The 18,963-nt window shown below is 59.1% G+C and overlaps 4 protein-coding genes across 4 annotated transcripts; 2 read left to right on the top strand and 2 right to left on the bottom strand.

Annotated features, from left to right (window-relative positions):
- The first annotated feature begins 1,398 nt into the window (after positions 1–1,398).
- Positions 1,399–3,084, top strand: P884DRAFT_241069 (Brix domain-containing protein). Its single transcript, XM_069440205.1, has 5 exons — positions 1,399–1,455; positions 1,519–1,627; positions 1,701–1,773; positions 1,884–2,133; positions 2,262–3,084. The coding sequence occupies exons 1-5, from the start codon at positions 1,442–1,444 to the stop codon at positions 2,872–2,874; spliced, it is 1,059 nt and encodes a 352-aa protein (XP_069299020.1). The 5' UTR covers positions 1,399–1,441; the 3' UTR covers positions 2,875–3,084.
- A 215-nt stretch (positions 3,085–3,299) lies between these two features.
- Positions 3,300–5,763, bottom strand: P884DRAFT_241065 (putative transcription factor). The gene is made up of 2 exons (XM_069440204.1): positions 5,450–5,763; positions 3,300–5,343 (listed from the first exon to the last, which is right to left on the bottom strand). Exons 1-2 carry the CDS (start codon positions 5,516–5,518, stop codon positions 3,763–3,765), a joined length of 1,650 nt encoding a protein of 549 aa, XP_069299019.1. The 5' UTR covers positions 5,519–5,763; the 3' UTR covers positions 3,300–3,762.
- Positions 5,764–7,738: 1,975 nt separating this feature from the next.
- Positions 7,739–9,016, top strand: P884DRAFT_154989 (Cys/Met metabolism PLP-dependent enzyme-domain-containing protein; the record flags this gene model as incomplete). The annotated part of the gene is made up of 1 exon (XM_069437236.1): positions 7,739–9,016. A coding segment is annotated over one exon (1,278 nt), but the record flags the coding sequence as incomplete, so codon positions are not given.
- A 2,110-nt stretch (positions 9,017–11,126) lies between these two features.
- P884DRAFT_268813 (uncharacterized protein) lies at positions 11,127–15,438 on the bottom strand (the record flags this gene model as incomplete). Its single annotated transcript, XM_069442229.1, has 2 exons — positions 11,127–12,471; positions 12,554–15,438. 2 exons carry the CDS (start codon positions 15,436–15,438, stop codon positions 11,127–11,129), a joined length of 4,230 nt encoding a protein of 1,409 aa, XP_069299017.1.
- Between the last annotated feature and the right edge of the window lie 3,525 nt (positions 15,439–18,963).

The raw sequence follows: 18,963 nt of genomic DNA, 5'->3' as shown, positions 1-18,963 counted from the left end.
CACTCTTTGATCTTCTCGAGCTTCTGAATCAGAGAATCGATCGGATCAACCGTCTTTCGCTTTGATTCGGGCTCGGCCACAGTGCGACTGGCCATCAGGTCTCTATAAGCCTCAATCAAACCGACCAGTCGGGACTCGAAGACCTCCTCAGCAGTCAGCTTTTCGCGCATAATTTCTTTGGAAATCCCGGCCGACGCGTGGCCGTGGCTCATAGCCTGGCCAATCGCGGACTTCTCGTCCTTGAGGATGTTCTTTGATTCCTTAGTATCGCCATGCTCGTCGGCGATGGGCGCAGAAGCTTTCTTATTTTCCAACAAAGCAGGAGCTTCAGTTGCAGTCTGGTCCGTCGCGGCCAGCTTGCTGACGGCCTCAGCCGTGTCGAGGCCAGTTTTAGGCTTCATCCTGGCAAATTGCTGGCAAGGATTGACGCGCAAGGATGAAGAAGGATGGTGTGGGAGAGCAAAGTGCAGCGGAAATCGAGGCGACCGGAGCGAAAACTTCAAGCCCTGGTGCATCTCGGCGCAGACCCGCTTCCCCTCGTGTCTCGGCGGTGACATAGGGTTATCATGGCGCACACATGGCTTCCTGCTGTGGGATAGAGGGCAGAGTTCTCAAGATCGGACCGGAGGTGTGGGTGCTTTGGCCGCGGACCCCCATGGCCAACGCTAGTGCCGCAGTCCATGTTTGAGGCTACGGCCAGACATAGGCTTGCACAACTGGACATCGTCGTAGCAAGAAAACGCAGACTCAAATGATAACAGAGAAGCCACCATTGTTCATCCCCGCCATCACCCGGAGGGCAAGACTTTGTGCTTGGCCAACGAAGTGTTAGCCGCAGCACAGGGGCTGGGCTTGAAGCAGCCTACGGGCTTGGCCAAAGAGCTCCCGGGAGATTAAGAATTGACAATGTCTATCTGGATTCACAGACGGAGCTGAAATGCTCACTTAGCATGCAGCCTACTGTGTCTATTACGCACATAATCAAGGAACCAATTCTTTGGGAAAGGGGGTGGCGCTGCAAGTAAACAAACAAAGCCGTCTCGGCGTCCAGAGCCTTTCTGGTTCTCTTAACCCACCCAGCAAACGGTGAATGAAGAAGACTGAAATCAGAAAAGAGTGCTTAAAACTTCAAACAGGAATTGATTAATAACATCAATCATCTCCAATAGTAATGATGAAGGTGATGAACTCGGTTTTGTGATCTGCTGCGTCTTCACGGTTGCCAGGTTCGAGCTGTGGCGCTCACTGTGGCTGGTGCGAGACCAAATCTCGAACAACCCCGAAGTGGGCTGTTGTCTGGACCCCGGCCCCACATCAGCTTTTTGTTATCGATAACTATGCCCCGGTCCTGATTTTCTCAGCAACATGCGCATCTGCATCTGGTTAGCATCTCGAGAACCGCCAATTGTCGTCCCCATTTTCAACACATTCCTCGACAAATATGCTGCGCCAAATGTAAGTCATTTCCTGCTTTTGCCCTTTGGTAACAGTTCTTGATTCTGACGCTCGGTTTCGCAGAAAACCCCGGAATGCCCGCTCCAAGCGGGCCCTTGAGAAGAGGGCGCCCAAGATCGTCGAGAATCCCAAGAAGGCCCTGTTCCTGCGCGGCACCACTTGCAGCCAAATCGTACGCGAAAAAATATAGCATAGTGGCACTGATGCCGAGGGTGGCCATTCACGCTGACCCTTCCGTCTCACAGACCCAAGATGCCCTCGGGGACCTGTATGCGCTGAGGAAGGACAACGCCAAGCGTTTTCAGAAGAAGAATGCCAGTATGCGCCGCCTCCGCTCCTCTTTATTTAGTCAAGCAGTCCCGGAGGCCAAATGGGCTGACCTTAACCTCTCCCCCCCTCCTTCTCTTTTTTTTTCCCTTTTACCATAGTCCATCCCTTCGAGGACGCCAGCTCGCTCGCCTTCTTCTCGGACAAGAACGACTGCAGCCTGCTCCTCTTCGGCAGCAGCAACAAGAAGCGCCCGCACACCATCACCTTCGTCCGCACGTTTGACTACAAGATTCTCGACATGCTCGAGTTCTACCTGGATCCCGAGTCCTTCCGGAGCCTGTCCCAGTTCAAGACGGAGAAGATCCCCATCGGGATGCGACCGCTCATGGTGTTTGCGGGGACCGCCTTGTATGCCATCCTTCCTCCGACAAAACGCTCGTTTCTCTCTCTCTCTCTCTCTCTCTTCTTTTTCCTTTTTCCCTTTTTAAGATCTTTGAACTAACCGATTAAACTCAACTCCACACGCGATTTATTAGCGAATCCCCCGTGCCCAACGCCTTCACCATGGCCAAGTCCATGCTGATCGACTTCTTCCGGGGCGAGACGACGGACAAGATCGACGTCGAAGGGCTGCGGTTCTGCGTGGTGGTGACGGCCGACGAGCCCACCGAGTCCGCCACCGCCGCCTCCTCGTCGTCGTCATCATCGGCGGCGGACCCGTCCTCGGCGCCCGTCCTCCGGCTGCGCGTCTACGCGATCCGCACCAGGCGCTCCGGCCAGCGGCTGCCCCGCGTCGAGCTCGAGGAGCACGGCCCGCGCATGGACTTCCGCCTCGGCCGCATGAAGGAGCCCGACGAGGCCCTCCTCAAGGAGGCCATGCGCCGCCCCAAGACCAACGAGGAGCGCACCAAGAAGAACATCTCGACCGACCCCATGGGCGACAAGATCGGCCGCATCCACATGGGCAAGCTCGACCTCGGCGGCCTGCAGACGCGCAAGATGAAGGGCCTCAAGCGGTCCCGCGACCAGCACGACGATGCCGGGCGGGACGGCGGCGGCGGCGGCGGCGACGACGACGACGAGACGGTCGGGACCGCCTCCCCGCAGGAGCAGCAGCCCACCAAGAGGAAGCGCAAGGTCAAGGCTTAGCTAGTTGGTTGATTCACGTAATCAAGAGGAGGGGAATGGAAGGGGAAAGGTTGTTCGGTTCTGATTCTTCTTTCTCCCTCCCTTCCTCCCCCCCCTCTCTCTCTCTTCTTCTTCAAATCTTAACGCGGGCGTTTGGAGTGAGGAGGGACCGGAAAAATACAACGGCGTCATGGACTCTTTTGTGGCTCGATATAATTTTTTTTTTTTTTTTTGGGGGGGGGGGGGGTTGGTGTTATTCACCATACGCGTCTACGTATGTACATACAATCAAGTCTCGACCGTTTTCTCGCGGCCGTTGTCTTGATGCAGTTGGCCGTGTCTTACAAACATCTGTCTTTCGTATCGTTTGCTGGGTCGATGCACCTCTTATAACTTTGCGAGAGACAGAACCCTCCCCTCTTCTTCCTCCTCCTCCTCCTCCTCCTCCTCCTCCTCTTCCTCTCTTCTTCTGCTGCTGCTGTTATGGTATGCCATTTCTCAGCTCGAAGCTTTCCCATGCCCTTTGGGTGCCTTTCGAGGGTGTGGGTCAACCCATTGGTTTGCTTGATATGCCCAGGATGTTCCGTTGTTCCCCATGGGGCCGAGGAATATCGGCACGGCTCTGCATGGCAGGACGGTTCGCTCGAATTTCGTCCGGGCTCCTTTGTTTAAGAACTGCCTATGCAGGGTTCTTTAGGTCTGCTGCCACCGCGACGGGTTGGGGTGCCTTGATGACCTTAATAGAAGGCCAGACAAACCATCCATCGCTGTAGCGTAACCCGTGTGCGGGCGCCAGATGCTCGGCATCCGGCCGAAATGGAATCTCGTCTGGCGAGTTCCTTTCACCTCAATTGTGTTGGTTTTATTTTTCTTTCTTGCCTCTTTTACCTCATTTCCCCTTCACGCGAATCACGCTTGGTTCCCCATGGGCGGCACACACTCGGGCACGGCAGGGACGCTCTGCATGGCCGTGGTCATCTGGCTCAGCAGCTCGATGTGGCGGACATATCCGCCCTGCTGGGCCTGGCCCTCGGCGAGGGCGCGCTCCTCGGCGTACCAGTCGGCGCCCCAGATGTCGGCGGGGATGGGCTCTCCGGCGCTGCCCTCCGGGTGCTCGTAGAGGGCGATGCGCATGGCCCATTCGAGGTGTGGCCACCAGGTGCGGTATGCGTCCGGGCCGAAATAATCGCTGTTGAAGAGCGAGACGACCCCGAGAACCTCGCGCCGGGCCATGCCATGCAACCACCAGATCGAGTCCATCGACTTGAGCAGGGCGAAGAAGCAGGCCAGGATGGCGAGGGCGCGCGGGCGGCGCTCCTCGAGCAGCTCGATGAAGCGGCGCGAGACGGTGGCGGGGAAGGCGAGGGGCGCGCCCTTGTGCGGGATCTTGTGCGCCCAGTTGAGGACGGCGACGGCGTGTTGGTAGGCTTGCCGTGTGGAGGCAATTAGTTCGGGTGTGGCGGCGGCGGCCGGTTTGTTTGGTGGTTGGTAGCTCGCTGAGGTGGACTGTGATGGTGGAGGAGGTGGTTGTGGCGGCGCCGGAAAGGGGCCGGCGGGGGTGGCTGCGGGTGAGCTGTGAGATGCGGCCGAGACATCGCCCATGGCGGCGAGCTCCTCGTCCAGACCCTCGAGCAAGTGCCCGAAAAAGGTCTTTGGCCCCGCGTTCAAGTCCAGTTGAAGGACGGCTTGAGAGTTGATTACCTGTGTCACAACGGGGCTGGAACGCAAGTACTGCCACGAAGCAGCAGTAATTGCCTTGACGCCCTGGAAGGAATGGAACCACGAGAAGGGGATGGAATAGCAGCCCGATGGGCGGTTCTTCTGATTCGCGTCGGCATCGGCGTCATCTCCGACCATGACCTCATCCTTCATGAACACCCTCGTGGCCGTGGACTGGAAGGCGATGAGGGCTGAGGTCAGGAAGAGGGACTCGGCGTTGCTGCTGTTGATGCCCTTGGTCAGGGCGGCGCTGTACTCGGCGAGCGAGGCGGCCATGTAGGCGTGGGAGGCGCGTATTAGTTCCTTGTCGTTGGGCATCATGCTACGGAGGTGGAGGGCGGCGACGGCGAGGATGGCGTCGGCCAGGTGCTGGGAGCCGGAGAAGGCGAGATTCGGCACCGTGATCTTCCAGATGTCCTCCGTCACGGGCGCGGTGAAGGTGAAGGTCTTGCATGTCATGGCCGTGTAGTGGTGCATCAGCCTCAGCTCGAGCAAGCGGTGGCCCGGGGGCGTCGTTTGCGACACGGACGGAGTTGGTGGGGGCCGACACAACGGCGCCGAACCGGACGATCCGGCCGACGCGCCGGACATGATGGATCCATGTCGGGAGGCGGGAGATCTGTAGTTGGCGGTCGAGCCGGGCGTAGAAGGCGAATCGGCGGCAGCAGCAGCAGCAGCAGCTTGGAGCTCGGCCAGGACCTCGGGGTGTTCAAAGTCACACGGGACACCGTGCTTTACGCAGTTGCCGCATCGAGGATGGACCTCGTCGCACTATCGCACGCAAAAAAAAGAAAACAGTCAGACCGACCGGATATTCCGGCAAACGGCTCCCGTCTCCCCCTCCCCCCGATGCGGCTCGAAGGAGAAAAAAACCTACCTTGATCTTGCGGGCCTTACACCGCCGGCAGCCAGACCGGGATTTCTTGTGGGAGCGACGGGGCGGCATACTATGGCGGCAGAGAATGTGCTAGCTCCTGGCCGGTGAGAGAGATTGGAGAGTGGATGCGCGACCGGGCGCGGCCTGACCGCGTGCTGGCTTTTCCAAACTGTTTCCGACTTCCAAGCTTATTCTGGTGTTCTGTTTCTGATGTGCGGGCTACGGTGCGGCCTTCTGTGCCGACACTGGCGGCTCGCCGCTTCCCATGCTCAAGATGCTCGCGTCCTTCGCTCAGCGCTGCTACTGCGTACTTGCGTCAACGCTGGCAGCAGGAGGAATGCGGATGCTGCGGTGAAGTCGCAGGCCGCTGCTATTGGCAGTCTCGGGGACGGTGGTAATGCAGGCACCGAGAGCCCGTCAGATGCAGCCAATCCCGGGTCGTGAATGGCGCCGTCCGGTGGGGTCGCCGAAGCAGGCAAGGCGGGAATCCTGGGTGTTTGCGTGTTAGTGGAAGGTTCACATGCTGAGGTGTCTTCGCCATCAAGTTATCTACTGCGAATGGTATTCTCAATTCTTCTTTGTCTTGAGAAGAGCCCTGGAAAGAATCTTGTACGACCAAGAAGATGGTCATTGACAGTAAAAAAGAAGAAGAAAAGATAAAAAAAGGCGTCAATTGCCAGTAAAAACAAAACGGAACAGAGAAGAAACGGCGTCAAAATTCATCCATTTCTGTTCCAATGGAGGGATTCTTCGCTGATGGGCAACACAAGAGCAAAGTAATCCGTACAGTAAATGATCATCGGCAGGTGGCTGCTGCTGCCTTGGACCGGCCCGGAACGCTTCAGAATGCCGGTATGGAGTGCAGTTGCCCGACGAGGTGCACACTTCCGGAACGGGAGAGCCCGAGGCGCGCACAATTGCAATGGGCATGGCGGATGGGGGCACATATTGCATAATTGAATTTACTGTGCAAATTGAATACCTGGATGTTTGTGAATCATGGGGCTCTCAAATCACAGAAGAATACTTGCCTCAACACTTAACTACGCTTCTAGTAAAATGATGACGAAGTAGGTGGTGATATTCAATATCCCATTCCCTCGATGAAGAGGGTGTTCCGTCAGAACGTGTTTTTGTCAGCCCTCGAGGTTCAACCGTACACTACCCCGCCAAACCCGATTACTAGGCGGACCTGATGCAGTTGCCTGATTGGGTCAACTCTCCATGGGGGGCAGGATGATTTCATCGGAAGCACAAAGCCTTGCGGCTTGCCACGGCTTCCCGAGATTTCTCCCCTTCGCAAGCCGCAGTAGAGGAACGGCAACCGGCCGACCCGACTTGCCGAGTGCGGTGTGAAATCGTCAAGCACGCTACTGCAGCGCTACAGATGGCTTGCGGATAGACTCTTGCATAGTCTTCTCCTCAGCTTCCTATCGTAGCCAGAAGTGTCGGCCTTCCGAAACAGACGGTGAGGCGCCAAGTACGACCGTGACACGACCTGCCCAGTTGAATCGTATCGCTGTATGTAATGATTACCTGCGGATCTGCGCCTGACGCGGCCCGGGCGGCGCTGGCCGGCGCTGGCCGGCGCGCTTGTATGTATGTACATACTCCGTACATAGGCCGGATTTGAAATCCAGATGAGCAATCACCACCATCCGAAGCCCATCGAAGCCGTCGGACCCCGTCGAACCAGGGGAAGCCGACCAGCCGGAGCGGAGCGGAGTCGGATACCCAAGGGAATTTTTGCGGGTTGGAAGGGCGTAAAAAGTGTTAGTTATTAGTGATCCCTAACAATTAAAAAAAAAGACCAAGGGCGCACGCTGCTGAGGAGAGAGCGGAGACGGAGAGAGCAAAGTAAAAAAAAAGGTGCAGAGAGGCAGGCGGCTCTAAAATCCATAAATACTAACGGATCCAGATTGCACCATCCTCGGCAGAAATTGACAAAGTGCACACGGGACGCCCTAAGAGGCCCTACTTGCAGCATTTGCAGTGGGCTACAAATATCCTTATTTGTTCTTTTTCTGGCATTTTGTACCTCGTTACCCAACCTTGTACTGCACATACATACATACTTTACCGGTTCTGCACCCCCACGTTCCACGTTTCGACGGTCTAGAGGCCCAGAGCAGCCAACGTCGGCGCCGCAAAGAGAGAGAGAGAGAGAGAGAACGGCGATCGACCAAACGGAGGGCTCGCCGTCGATCGCACACCCTCGCACACCCTCGCACACCCTCACACCCTGCCGCGCGCCCCTTGCAGATTGCGTAGTGTAGCGACGCGGGAGCCATGACGGCCCACACGGACCAGGCCATCGTGACGCCGCCACGGGCGCCGTCGCCCGAGCACGGGTTCGGGACGCTCGCGGTGCATGCGGGGTCGCCGCACGACCCGACGACGGGGGCGGTGATCGAGCCCATCTCGCTGTCGACCACGTTCGCGCAGACGGCGGTGGGCAAGCCGGTGGGCGAGTTCGAGTACAGCCGCAGCAGCAACCCGAACCGCAACAACTTCGAGGCCATGGTGGCGGCGCTCGAGCACGCAAAGTACGCGCTCGCCTTCTCGTCCGGCAGCGCGGCCACCACGGTCATCCTGCAGTCCCTGGCCGCCGGCTCGCACGTCATCTCGGTCTCGGACGTGTACGGCGGCACGCACCGCTACTTCACCCAGGTGGCCAAGGCCCACGGCGTCCGCGTCACCTTCACGCCCGAGATCGAGGTCGACATCCGCGACCACATCACCGAGTCGACCAAGCTGGTCTGGATCGAGAGCCCCAGCAACCCGACCCTGCGGCTGGTCGACATCCGCGCCGTCGCCACCCAGGCCCACGAGCACGGCGTCATGGTCGTCGTCGACAACACCTTCCTGAGCCCCTACATCCAGAACCCGCTCGACCACGGGGCCGACATCGTCGTCCACAGCGTCACCAAGTACATCAACGGCCACAGCGACGTCGTCATGGGCGTCGCCGCCTTCAACAGCGACGCCCTGCACAAGCGCCTCGCCTTCCTGCAGAACGCCCTCGGCGCCGTCCCCTCCGCCTTCGACGCCTGGCTGGCCCACCGCGGCGCCAAGACGCTGCACCTGCGCGCCCGCGCGGCCACCGCCAACGCCACCGCCGTCGCCCGCGCCCTCGAGGCCAGCCCCCACGTCATCGCCGTCAACTACCCCGGCCTCGACTCCCACCCGCACCGCCACATCGCCAAGAAGCAGCACCGCGACGCCATGGGCGGCGGCATGCTCTCCTTCCGCATCCGCGGCGGCCACGCCGCCGCCGAGCGCTTCTGCCAGCGCACCCGCATCTTCACCCTCGCCGAGTCCCTCGGCGGCGTCGAGTCCCTCTGCGAGGTGCCCAGCAGCATGACCCACGCCGGCATCCCCCGCGACCAGCGCGAGGCCGTCGGCGTCTTCGACGACCTCGTCCGCCTCAGCTGCGGCGTCGAGGACGCCGAGGACCTCAAGAAGGACGTCCTCCAGGCCCTCGAGCGCGCCGTCGCCGAGGTCGAGGCCGAGGAGGCCGCCGCCGCCGCCGCCAAGGACGGCAACGACGTCGACGGCACCAATGGTACCAACGGCATCAATGGCCATTGATGAATGGGTTGCTTGCTTGACAAGGTTGAAAGAAAAGGGGGAAAAAAGGGGGGGAATTAAAAAAAAAGGGGGGGAGGGGGGGAGGGGAATATCTGGTCTATTTTTTTTCTCTCTTTCCTTCAATCCTACGGTATGTACATACGCAGCGAGGTCCAAGCGTGACGGGTTGGTTTTTGGTGAACCCCCACCCCCCTGTCGGTGATAGACGGCATGGCACTACGATTTCATTTTCTTCCCTTTCTTCTTGCCCTCTGGCGCTTTTCCCGTTGTGTTTGGGGTTCTGGCTGGAATGGCTCGAGCGTATCCTCTCTCATCTTCTGCATGCTACAACACGAAAATCTATACAATACACATGAGCGGCCCTGATACCGTGCAGTGGCTTGGAACGAAGTATATAGACGGGCTACGCCCTTGCCGCCACCGTTCGTGACGCAGGCGAGCCGAAAAAAAAAAAAAAAAGAAAAGAAAAGCGGGTTATGAGATACGACTTTATGCTTGGTTGCTCGGGTGTCCGTAACGGGTTGCATGTTAACGTTATGTACATACAGCGGCATTGTCCTTTGGATACAATTGGCCCGTGTCATCCGCAACCAGCCGTCTCCCTTCCCATTGTTCCTCCGTCACCGGGCCGGTCCCGGGCCCTTGACCTCCGACATTCCGGTCCGGACATCCGGGGAGAGTCTCGACCGCCGAAAACGGCAAGGCGGCCGAGCCGCTGCGGCCGGTACCGACGCCAAGTCGATGAAACCAGATACGGATTAACTACCGTCCCTCCACATACATATATATAATATATATATACATAGTAGGTATGTACGGATACCTTCCTTGGCTTCTTCTAGCGTTGCTGAGCGTCCTAGATCAGGTCATCCACCTTCCCCATCTGGTAGGACCGACGAAGAGCCATATGTGACCCTCGAGGGCGAACGCAGCGTGCCCTAATCAAATACGTATATACGGAATATATGTACGGAATTACGTAGTTACACTACACACGCACAAGGTAGTTAACGTTAACTGCTTCTGGAGAAGAAAAACTCGCGCGAGTCGCTGATCCGTATGAACCAGAGCCGGCCTGGGAGCCGGACAAGCAATTTACCGGTACTGCGCACGGAATGCTCCGCAAAACTTCAAATTGTGATGATGATTGTGATGATGAGTTCACCGCCGCCCGCCGCCCCCTGACGATCCGCATTTGAAGACCTCCTTCCCCCCCCCCTTTCTCCCAAGCCGCAAGCGAGACACTGACAGCAGAGAATTGACCGTCCGCATATCACACACACACACACACACACACACACACAACCATGCACACTAAGTAGACAAAACACATCGCGACAGCCCTCCCAGTTCCCCACCACGTCCCCCATTACTCGGCTTCAACATCATAAACCCCAAATCCGAGTAACTAAAGGCGCCAGACTGTAACCGTGGACCAGAAAATATCATTAAGTATTGCCGTAGCCCAAGTACTGTACCAATACGATGAACTTTTAAAAGCATATCGATAACCCTCTCCCAAAACACTTCCGCTCTAACGTATTAAACACACCCCAAAACCTAACCCCCCCAAAAAAAAAAAAACCTAATTCCCCGGCCCAAAACCCCCAACCGAAACGCCTTTTTAAAAATTCTGTTTTGTTCCTGTGATAACGTGCGCCCTTTTCGATGTGGCAGAGACAAAATCAACAAGAATAAAATGCAGAGTAGTAATATCCAGGCATGCATGTATGCGGAAAAAAAAAGAGAAATGCTCGATATGTAAACAGAGAATCGCTGTAACCGACGTAGATGCAGATGGTGTAAAATGAGAAGATGCTCTCTGCCCGTACTCTGCCGTGTTGAGCCGTGCAGTCTCTCTCGTCAAGTGCTCTCCTGCACAAGTCGGGACACTCGAGAAGGTTTGATACCGACCGTAACCGGTTTTGACGACACGTATCGATGAGGATACGCCTGACGAAGGCGTCATCCAGCCGCCTTCGAGTTGGTCGACCAAAGGGTGGTGAGAAAATTGGATAGAAGCTCATTGTTTTTGTCCAGGTTCTTTCCATCTCGCCTCGGGTATCTTCACTTCAGTGGTCGCCTGTTAGCCGCGCGCACGCATCCCAAGCCCCTCGACGCTCAGCGTCGGCACCTCGACCTCGCTCAATCCCAGGACGCCCTCGTCGCGGCGGCGGTCTACAAAGTTGTTGCACTCGCCAACCACCATGCTCCACTCGGCGAGCGCCCGCCCGGCATACACGGCACCGGGCGCATATACCCCGGTGGGGCGCTCGGGGCGGACTACCGGCGGGGGCACGGGCGCGGATACCACAGGTCCGGCTCGGTTGTTGTTGCTGCTACGGTCAAGCGACCGACGCCGACCATCAAGAGTGCCGTTGCGGTCCGACTCAGAGCCGCCCGGGCCGAAGTCCGACATTGTCCTGATGCGGGACTGGACCTTTAGCCTGCCTTCGCCGTCGGCTTTGCCTGCGGTATCGCCGCCGTAATCATCGAACCCTGTTATGCCAAGTGGCGCAATATCGACGTTCAGCAACGGCCGTTTCTCGGCGTCCTTGACCCGCGATGGGCTGCGGGGTTCGCCGTCGTTGGCGGCGAGGGGTCTGGCGTTGCGCGCTTCGCTAATCAAGCCCGTCTGCAGCAGCCCGCTAACCCTCCGCGTCTCGGGCGGCAGGCCTGCCGAGACTGGTGGCGGTCCGTCGGCCGCGGAGCGGGCGCTGACCCGGGCCTGTGCGGCCGCCGGGAGCCGAGGCCGGGTTATGATGCGGTCGCGGCTGGGCGGGCAAGGCATCGGCGTGCCGCCGGGGCCCGTCAGCCATGTCAGGGTGAAACGAAAGACGAAAGTGGCCGCGTCGAACGTGGGCGTTGACCCGGCAGACGAGACGGACGCGGAGGAAGGGGCGACGCCTGTCGAAGGGCCCTGTTTTGGCGGAGTCGGCGGACCCGGTGGCCCGAAAGGGTTCTGCTTCCCTGAGCCGCCCGTCGGCCGCGAGGCCGCCGTATCGCGGCGAGCCTGCTCCAGCTCCTCCTCCCAAGAACGCTTCGTCTCCGTCATCGGACTGTCCTGCGAGGCGCCGAATGGGAGCACCTTGCCCAGGAGCGACAATCGCTTCTTGAACGACATGCCGCCGCCGTCCGCCTTCCCATTGCTGCTGCTCGAAGCGCCGTCGCCGGTGCCGGTTGCCGGGGCGCGGTAGTCAAACAGGGTATCCACGGTCGGGAAAGCGCCCGAGAACGAGTCGAGGCCGAGCCGCAGCGAGGGTTGCGGCTGTTGGACTTCGGTCCGGATGATGATGAACCGCTTGCCCGGGGCAGGGCACGCAGGCGCCGTCGACGGAGGCATGCGTCCCTTGGCTTCGGCATCCTGCTTGAGCCAGAGATAATGCGACCAGACCGTCTTCAGCCGCTGCGACACGACGAGGAAGATTTTTCTGTATTGTTGTCAGTCCTGAGATGGTTCTTTTTTTTTTTTTTTTTAACAAAGAGCTTGGGATGCCACGGTTCCTTCCTTACATGTCTACCTCGCTGGCGCTGCCCGAATCCCTGCAGATCCGCCAACAGAGCAAGCGCATGTAATAAGCGCGGACCATCGGAGACCAGTGATTGAAAAACTTTGCAAAGACGCCTTCGGAGAGCAGCCAGCCCAGGCAGACGGCCTCCTTGCGGGCAGGGTCGGCGGTGATGGCATCCCAGAGGGTGTAGATGAAGGACAAAACGCGAATCTCGGACATGGTATTATTCGAGTCCAGGAGCATCCTTCCGACATCGAACCAGAAAGGCCAGTCGATGTAATCGACGGGCTTGGCAAGGCCGGGTTGGCAGAAGTAGTCAGATCGCCCGGTTTCGTCGACCGGAGACGTCGCGGCGCCCGTGTTGACCGAGGTCTGGAAGGCGTCGAGCACGACCAGCGCCTCCTCGAGGAAGTCGCACAGCATAAAACACGAGGCGTGCTCGAAACGGGGCGTCCTCCTGGTGGCAGCCTTCGTGACGGCAACGAAGGCCTCGGCAAAGGTATGCTTGATCTCTGGGCCTACGGCGAACGAGTTGTCGGCCAACATGTCTTTGAGCAGGAGCAGCAGCCGGTTCTCGTCCATTCCCTTCATCAGATTGCTCGGTAGCGGAGGCGCTGTCAGGGCGGCATCCGCGCCGTGGAGGGCGTCGGAAAGGGGCGGCCCCAGCACGGCATCGAGGGAGGCCTGCCGGTGGATAGTGCTGTCCAATATCGACAGCAGCTGGGCGTGGACCAGGGCGAAGGCCGGGGCGCGCGCCTTCTCGACCAGCGGGAGGCCCTCTGGCATGAATTCTTGGGCGAGGGCGTGAAAGTACCTGCAGAAGATGAAGACCAGGTCCGTATCCCCACCCCGCCACCTCGACACCCAAGGGCCGTGCCAGTGGATCTTGGCGACCAGGAGCGGGAGCTTGGCGGCCACCCGCAGCTTGTCCGAGAGCGTCTTGACCGACGACCAGCCCAGATTGTGCATGTGCGACGGGAACAGGGCGACGATGTCGTCGCTCTCGCCCTTGCTCCTCCTCGGCAGCCCGAACTCGTCCGCCACCCTGCGCAGCAGGTCCGCGTTCAGGCCCCAGAGGCGAACCAGCACGTCGCAGACGCCGGGCACAAAGAAGAAGGCGTAGGCGCACGCCTTGCCGCACCAATTGACCAGGCTCAGCGGGGCGTGCCGAAGCGACAGCTTCTCGACGACCAGCGCCATCTGCACCGTGAGGTTGGTGACGAACATGGTACGGACGTTGTGCTCGGCCGACTCGGCAATCAGGAGCGAGTCGGGGTCGTGCGCCGTCGCCACGGTCGAGCCGGTTCCCGACCAAGGCCGGACCCGTTCCCGGGCGCAGCGATTGGCCAGGGGCTGGAACTGGCTCGTGCAGGCCCTCCACTCGGGACGCATCATGATCATGGTGATGGCCTCGAGCAGGGCCGGGCGGTCGACGCCGGCCACTGGTTGCAAGACGGGGAAGTGAACGCCGAGGGAGGCGATCACTTGGCCGAGGCCGGCCGGCAGCCTCGAGCTGGCGCCGGTCAGCATCACCAAGAGGCCGTTCCACCACTTGTTCAGAATGGTCGCTCTGCGGTCGAAGTCCTCGGCCGTCAGGACGGCTCGGTTCGAGTTGGACGGGTGGGATGCCGTGCTTCGCAGGAAGGGCACCAGAATCGACCGGACCACGCCCATGCGCCCGGCCGTGGAGCTCTTGGCAGCGAACTTGGAGAATTCCATGTCGAGCGTCCGGTACGTGGCCCAGAGCGGGTCGCGCGACGTCGGGTGCGGCATCGTCACGTTCGTGTCCACGGTCGACTGGGAGGTGTTCTCGGACGCGCTGCTGGCCGTTGCCGTGTCGGTATCCGGGTCGGTATCGACGGACGGCGCCTTCGACGACGTGCGGGATGTGGCCGAGCCGACGCTATTGTAAGAAGCATTCTTCGGAACGGCGGCAGGAGAGGCCGGGAAGCCTATCGGGGACAGCGCCGAGGGCGTCCTGCCCTCGGACTCGCTCGCGGCGCCGCTCCTGCCAAGAGAAGTCTTGAGGGTGAGGGATGGAGAGCCCCGCGAGAAGACGTTCTGCGGCTTCTGCTTGATCCTTGTCAGATAGCTGCTGGCGCGGTCCAGGGCGCTTCTCTTAGGCGGCGGCTCGGCGGTGCTCGCGGCGTCGGCCTTGGTCTGCCCTCCCGGAGTCGTTCCTGTGCCGAGCGCGGGAGCCGCCTCGGCGGAGACGGAACGGCTGGCGTCCCGCGGCTTCTCGGGTCTGCTGGTGGGCGACGGGGATCTCGACTTGGTGATCCAGGACCGCTTGGCAAAGTCGGCAAACGACTCGATCGTTCGTGGTCGGTCCAATGGCTTCCCCAGCCTCTTGGGGCGGTGCTCCTCCTCGCCGGCCCGGACGCTGGGAGTCGTGTTTGTTGAGCCCGGAAGCCACAAGAGGGGACGGTCGATCATTGATCTGCTCCGGTTGCGAACGTGGCCGCCCACCACCGTGACGCCGGCTGCCGTCTCGCTCGCGGTAGTCGGATGGCGATCGCGCTCGGATTTGGAGGGCGGAAGCGTGCCTTCTGTCGCCGTGGCGGGCCTCTGTGGTGGCTGCTCTCGGGCTGCTCCCTCGACGGTGGCAAAGCCGAATGACTTCTCGAATTCGCTGACCAGGTCGAAGGAGGGAATGTCGAAGGCTGCGAGATCTGGCAGCGGCGGGAGGCTCTTGAAACCGGGAGAGCGATCGACCGGGCCCGCATCCCGACTGGGAGATAGCGGGGGGGATGGTTTGGGCGGAAGGGCTCGGCCGGGGCCGGTTAACGTTAATGAATCCAACGTTGGTTGCGAGACATGAAAGGCAAGTGGTGCTCGGGACTCGACAGCCCACGAGGCCACCGCAGCACCCCGAGAACCACTCATCGCATGGCACAGACAGGCCACCGAACGCCCCGACTTGGCTCTGCCTCTGGGTTGCCCGCTTTGCTGCACAACACAGCCCCAGCGAAAGAAGAAAAGAACCCAGACAAACAGGCGCGCACACACCTACAAGCCCACTCGCTCCCAGCTTACTGCGTAAGTGCGCCGGGATGTAATCCGTACAGAACACCAGAGCTTCGCAGCTGCTGGCTCGTCGCGTAGGTCGTGGTGTGCACTGGTTCGCTGGTTCGCTGGTTCGCCGGGCACGCTAGCTCTGTCGGCAGCCGCAACGCCTCCCCCCAAGAAAAGGGCCCCGGTTGGGCGCAACGGAACAGCGCAACAACCTACCTCGCCACAACCAAATGCCTACTTAGTAGGCAAGTTTACCAGGTACGACAAGGATGTGTTGATGTGCTGTTCGGATGAGTGCACGGGCAGGCGGGTTCCTCCCAAAGCAAGGGCTTGGCCCTCGAGTCGCTGGTGCCTTCCTTTCCTGCCTGGCTCCTTGCCTGGTTCCTGCCGCTTCCACCGGACGCAAGACGGGATTGTTGGCAGCAATCAGGGAATCCTCCCTTCTGTTTGCTGCGGCGCCGGGCTCTGATCCACTCTCGCTCAGAACATGTTCGCTGGAACTGACCCCTGGCAGGCGAGTAATAATATGACAATTAACGACGCGATGACGCTATCGTGTAGGAACATAGAAGGACAAGGGACAGGAATATCCCAGCAATCCGGACGTATTCTCAATAATTGAGGGGAAAAAAGGACCAGGCCTAGGAAGATAACAAAAAAAACATCCCAGATCGGGGGGGCAGCCACCATGAACTTTATTAGTGTAGAGCAACACCCGAAGGCGGAATACAGAGAGACGTCGAGATGAACCAGAGTCCCTGTCGAGGCTTTGCTCGAACTTGACTCGTAGTGGAGATCTCTGGCGGTCGCGCTTTCGCACCTTGCTGGCTTGGCAGTCGGGACAAGGCGAGCGACGATCGAATCGAGCGCACGGGTGCAGCGGCGGGTGGAAGGAAACCTTGCGGGATGAGGCCAGTGCTTCGTGGAGCGTCGGTGGCTGCAGTTGCGGGCGCTAGGGCACCCACTCTCCTTCCCTCTCGCGGCCCAGGTGGGCAGTTGTTGTCGTCGATCTCACCTAACGCGGGCAGATTTACCACAACACTTACACGTACAGTACGCACTACGTCGCGCTACCGCCCAGATGTGGCAGGCGGCCGAGGGACGGGACTGACCGACTGACAGCGCGTCCTGATGCGAAATGGCCCACCGTTGTGCAGGAAAGTGCACATTGTTCTTTACCAGTACAGAGTACTTCGTAGTTCATGTAAAAAAAGCCTGCGGGGCGGTGGATAGGTAGTGTAGACGACCCGTGGGCGCTCAGGTTCTCTGGAAACCAGCAGAAGTCGAGAGCGCAAGCTTGGAGGTCTTTCGATAAGTAAGCGGGGCCTCCCAAGGTGGATCGTAACTAACAATATCCCAGCCTGGACGGCGGCCACGCCGCTGAATACGGGACTTCCTCGGGCGGTGAGAGAAGGTGTTCCTTGCAGGGGAGGATTGCGCTAAAAGAGAGGCCTGGCGTCAGGGGTTTGCCGCAGAAGCAACACGGCGACCAGATGCGGTTGGGCGGTAAGTTACTTGTAATTCAGAGACGCGAACACATTTGTGTCGGGGGTTGGGTCGGGGTGCAGCTTTGTCAAAAGCCCTGCCGTCCAGTCTCCAATGGTCCCGCGTCTTTCTGTTACACGGTCCTCCAATTGTACGATCGAAAAACAAGCGGCCTCCTCGGTCGGCCACCACCATCGCAAAGAGCAAGGCCAGACGGCCGTGGCTCCCGGATTGACTGCTCTTTCCCGTCTTGTCAAAGTTTGCGATGCCAAGCCGACTACTATGAGTATGCTGGTCGAGCTGAGGCCTCTCCACCCGCGTGGCAACCCCACGTCAAAGAGGGAAAGCGGCTTGATGATGAAGGCAACTAGTTGCCCACGTCAACGTGGCAGTCCACGAAAGCTGCGGCTGGCCCTCTCAACAACCTGGTCTTGATTTTCAGGCACGCACGAGTAGAAAAGGTTTACGCGGACGAATTGCGCAGGACTACTACGCAAAGATTTTTTTTTTGGGGGGGGGGGGAGAAGAGCAGGAGAGGGATGCCGGTTTCGGCAGCCGCGACTCAAAAGGTTTTGTACGGATTACATCTACTCCGTAATAACTATGTACATACATGTATCTATATGCCTGTATACTACCAGTAAGGTACATACGGCTTGCACACTGATCACTGTGGTAGAAGAGAACCGAGATCCAAGATACCCGAGCTGAAAGCACCGTTCCGGGACACCGGCAGAGCGGCACATGGATCTCCGCTTAGCTGCTTGGCCGGGTTGCTCTCGCACCCGAGATCTCGTCAGAATCGGGCCACATTGCACTACGCTAGCGCTGTTACTCTCACGCCCGTGCTTCGGCCCCACGCACTCGGCCACTCGACGGAAAACCCGAAGTGTCCGAGAAAGGCAACGCGTTCAGCAGCTCATAACTGCATCGCGCCCTTAACTTGCAAGGTCCCCCTCATACGGATTATACCAAGGTCAAAATGCAGGTATGGAACATGTTTCCCTAGCCGGCCTAGTGTAGCCTACAAACACACTGCACCAGCGCACTCAGTACACTGCCTGATCAAGTTGTGGAAACGAGGGCATGATGTGCTTCGGACAGCAGCCAGCATCAACATCAACATCAACACGAACTCTACGGAGTTGCACATTTCTGTTTGTATTTTTTTTCTCCTATCTCATTCATTCCCTCATCCATTACTCCCCCTCTTTTGGGTTTTATTCTGCTGCTTCAAGTCTCGTCTTGGCATTCAACGTCGACGAGAGCGGCGTAATCGAACGTCATCGAACTGTATCACCACACGCGGTGAATGGTTACCTTGCGGACAGCGTCAGGACCATCGGCCCAAAAGGGTCCGTCATTCTCGCAAGCTCCAGGTCAGAAACCCTCTCCCGCCCCGAAGCCGGCTCCGGCTCCGGTTCCGGGCCTCCGGCGGAGAAGCGTGGGGAGATCCGCCCACCGCTTGGACGAGCTTGCATATACCCACCGTCTTGGTCGAGGTCTCGGGACGGGACTGCATGTCTAGCTGTAGTGTACAGTACGGGAGACACACACAAACACAGAGAGAGACGCACTAGCAGATCACGGCATCCGACCGCCGAGCTCCTTGCATGGTGTTAGTGCCGCCTCGTTCGTCTCCACTTCCAAGTCGCCCTAAGAGCGGGTTGGAGGGCGCGGACATGAGACAGGACCAACCGATCTGTTGGTGAGGCAGTCGCGCGTGCACTATCAACGTGCCCCGTCCTCCGTGCGCTGCGCTAGAAGAACCAACTGATAGAACAGCCGAAACTCTCGAGAGGGCGCTCCGAGTGTCTCACCTACACTACACTACACTACACTACACTACACTACACTACACTACACTACACTACACTACACTACACTACACTACACTACACTACACTACAC

This window comes from Thermothelomyces heterothallicus (genome assembly GCF_042370625.1).
Source record: "Thermothelomyces heterothallicus CBS 202.75 unplaced genomic scaffold P884_scaffold_7, whole genome shotgun sequence".
Lineage (NCBI taxonomy): Eukaryota > Fungi > Ascomycota > Sordariomycetes > Sordariales > Chaetomiaceae > Thermothelomyces > Thermothelomyces heterothallicus.
This window is presented reverse-complemented; position numbering and strand designations above follow the sequence as displayed.

Bases quoted from the DNA above. Each gene is read 5' to 3' on its own strand.
- P884DRAFT_241069 (XM_069440205.1), top strand. The intron at 1,628-1,700 runs GTACGCGAAAAA...TCCGTCTCACAG, and splicing joins GCACCACTTGCAGCCAAATC to ACCCAAGATGCCCTCGGGGA. The intron at 1,774-1,883 runs GTATGCGCCGCC...CTTTTACCATAG, and splicing joins TTTTCAGAAGAAGAATGCCA to TCCATCCCTTCGAGGACGCC.
- P884DRAFT_241065 (XM_069440204.1), bottom strand. From the start codon at position 5,518: ATGCCGCCCCGTCGCTCCCACAAGAAATCCCGGTCTGGCTGCCGGCGG. The intron at 5,344-5,449 runs GTAGGTTTTTTT...TGCGTGCGATAG, and splicing joins GTAAGGCCCGCAAGATCAAG to TGCGACGAGGTCCATCCTCG.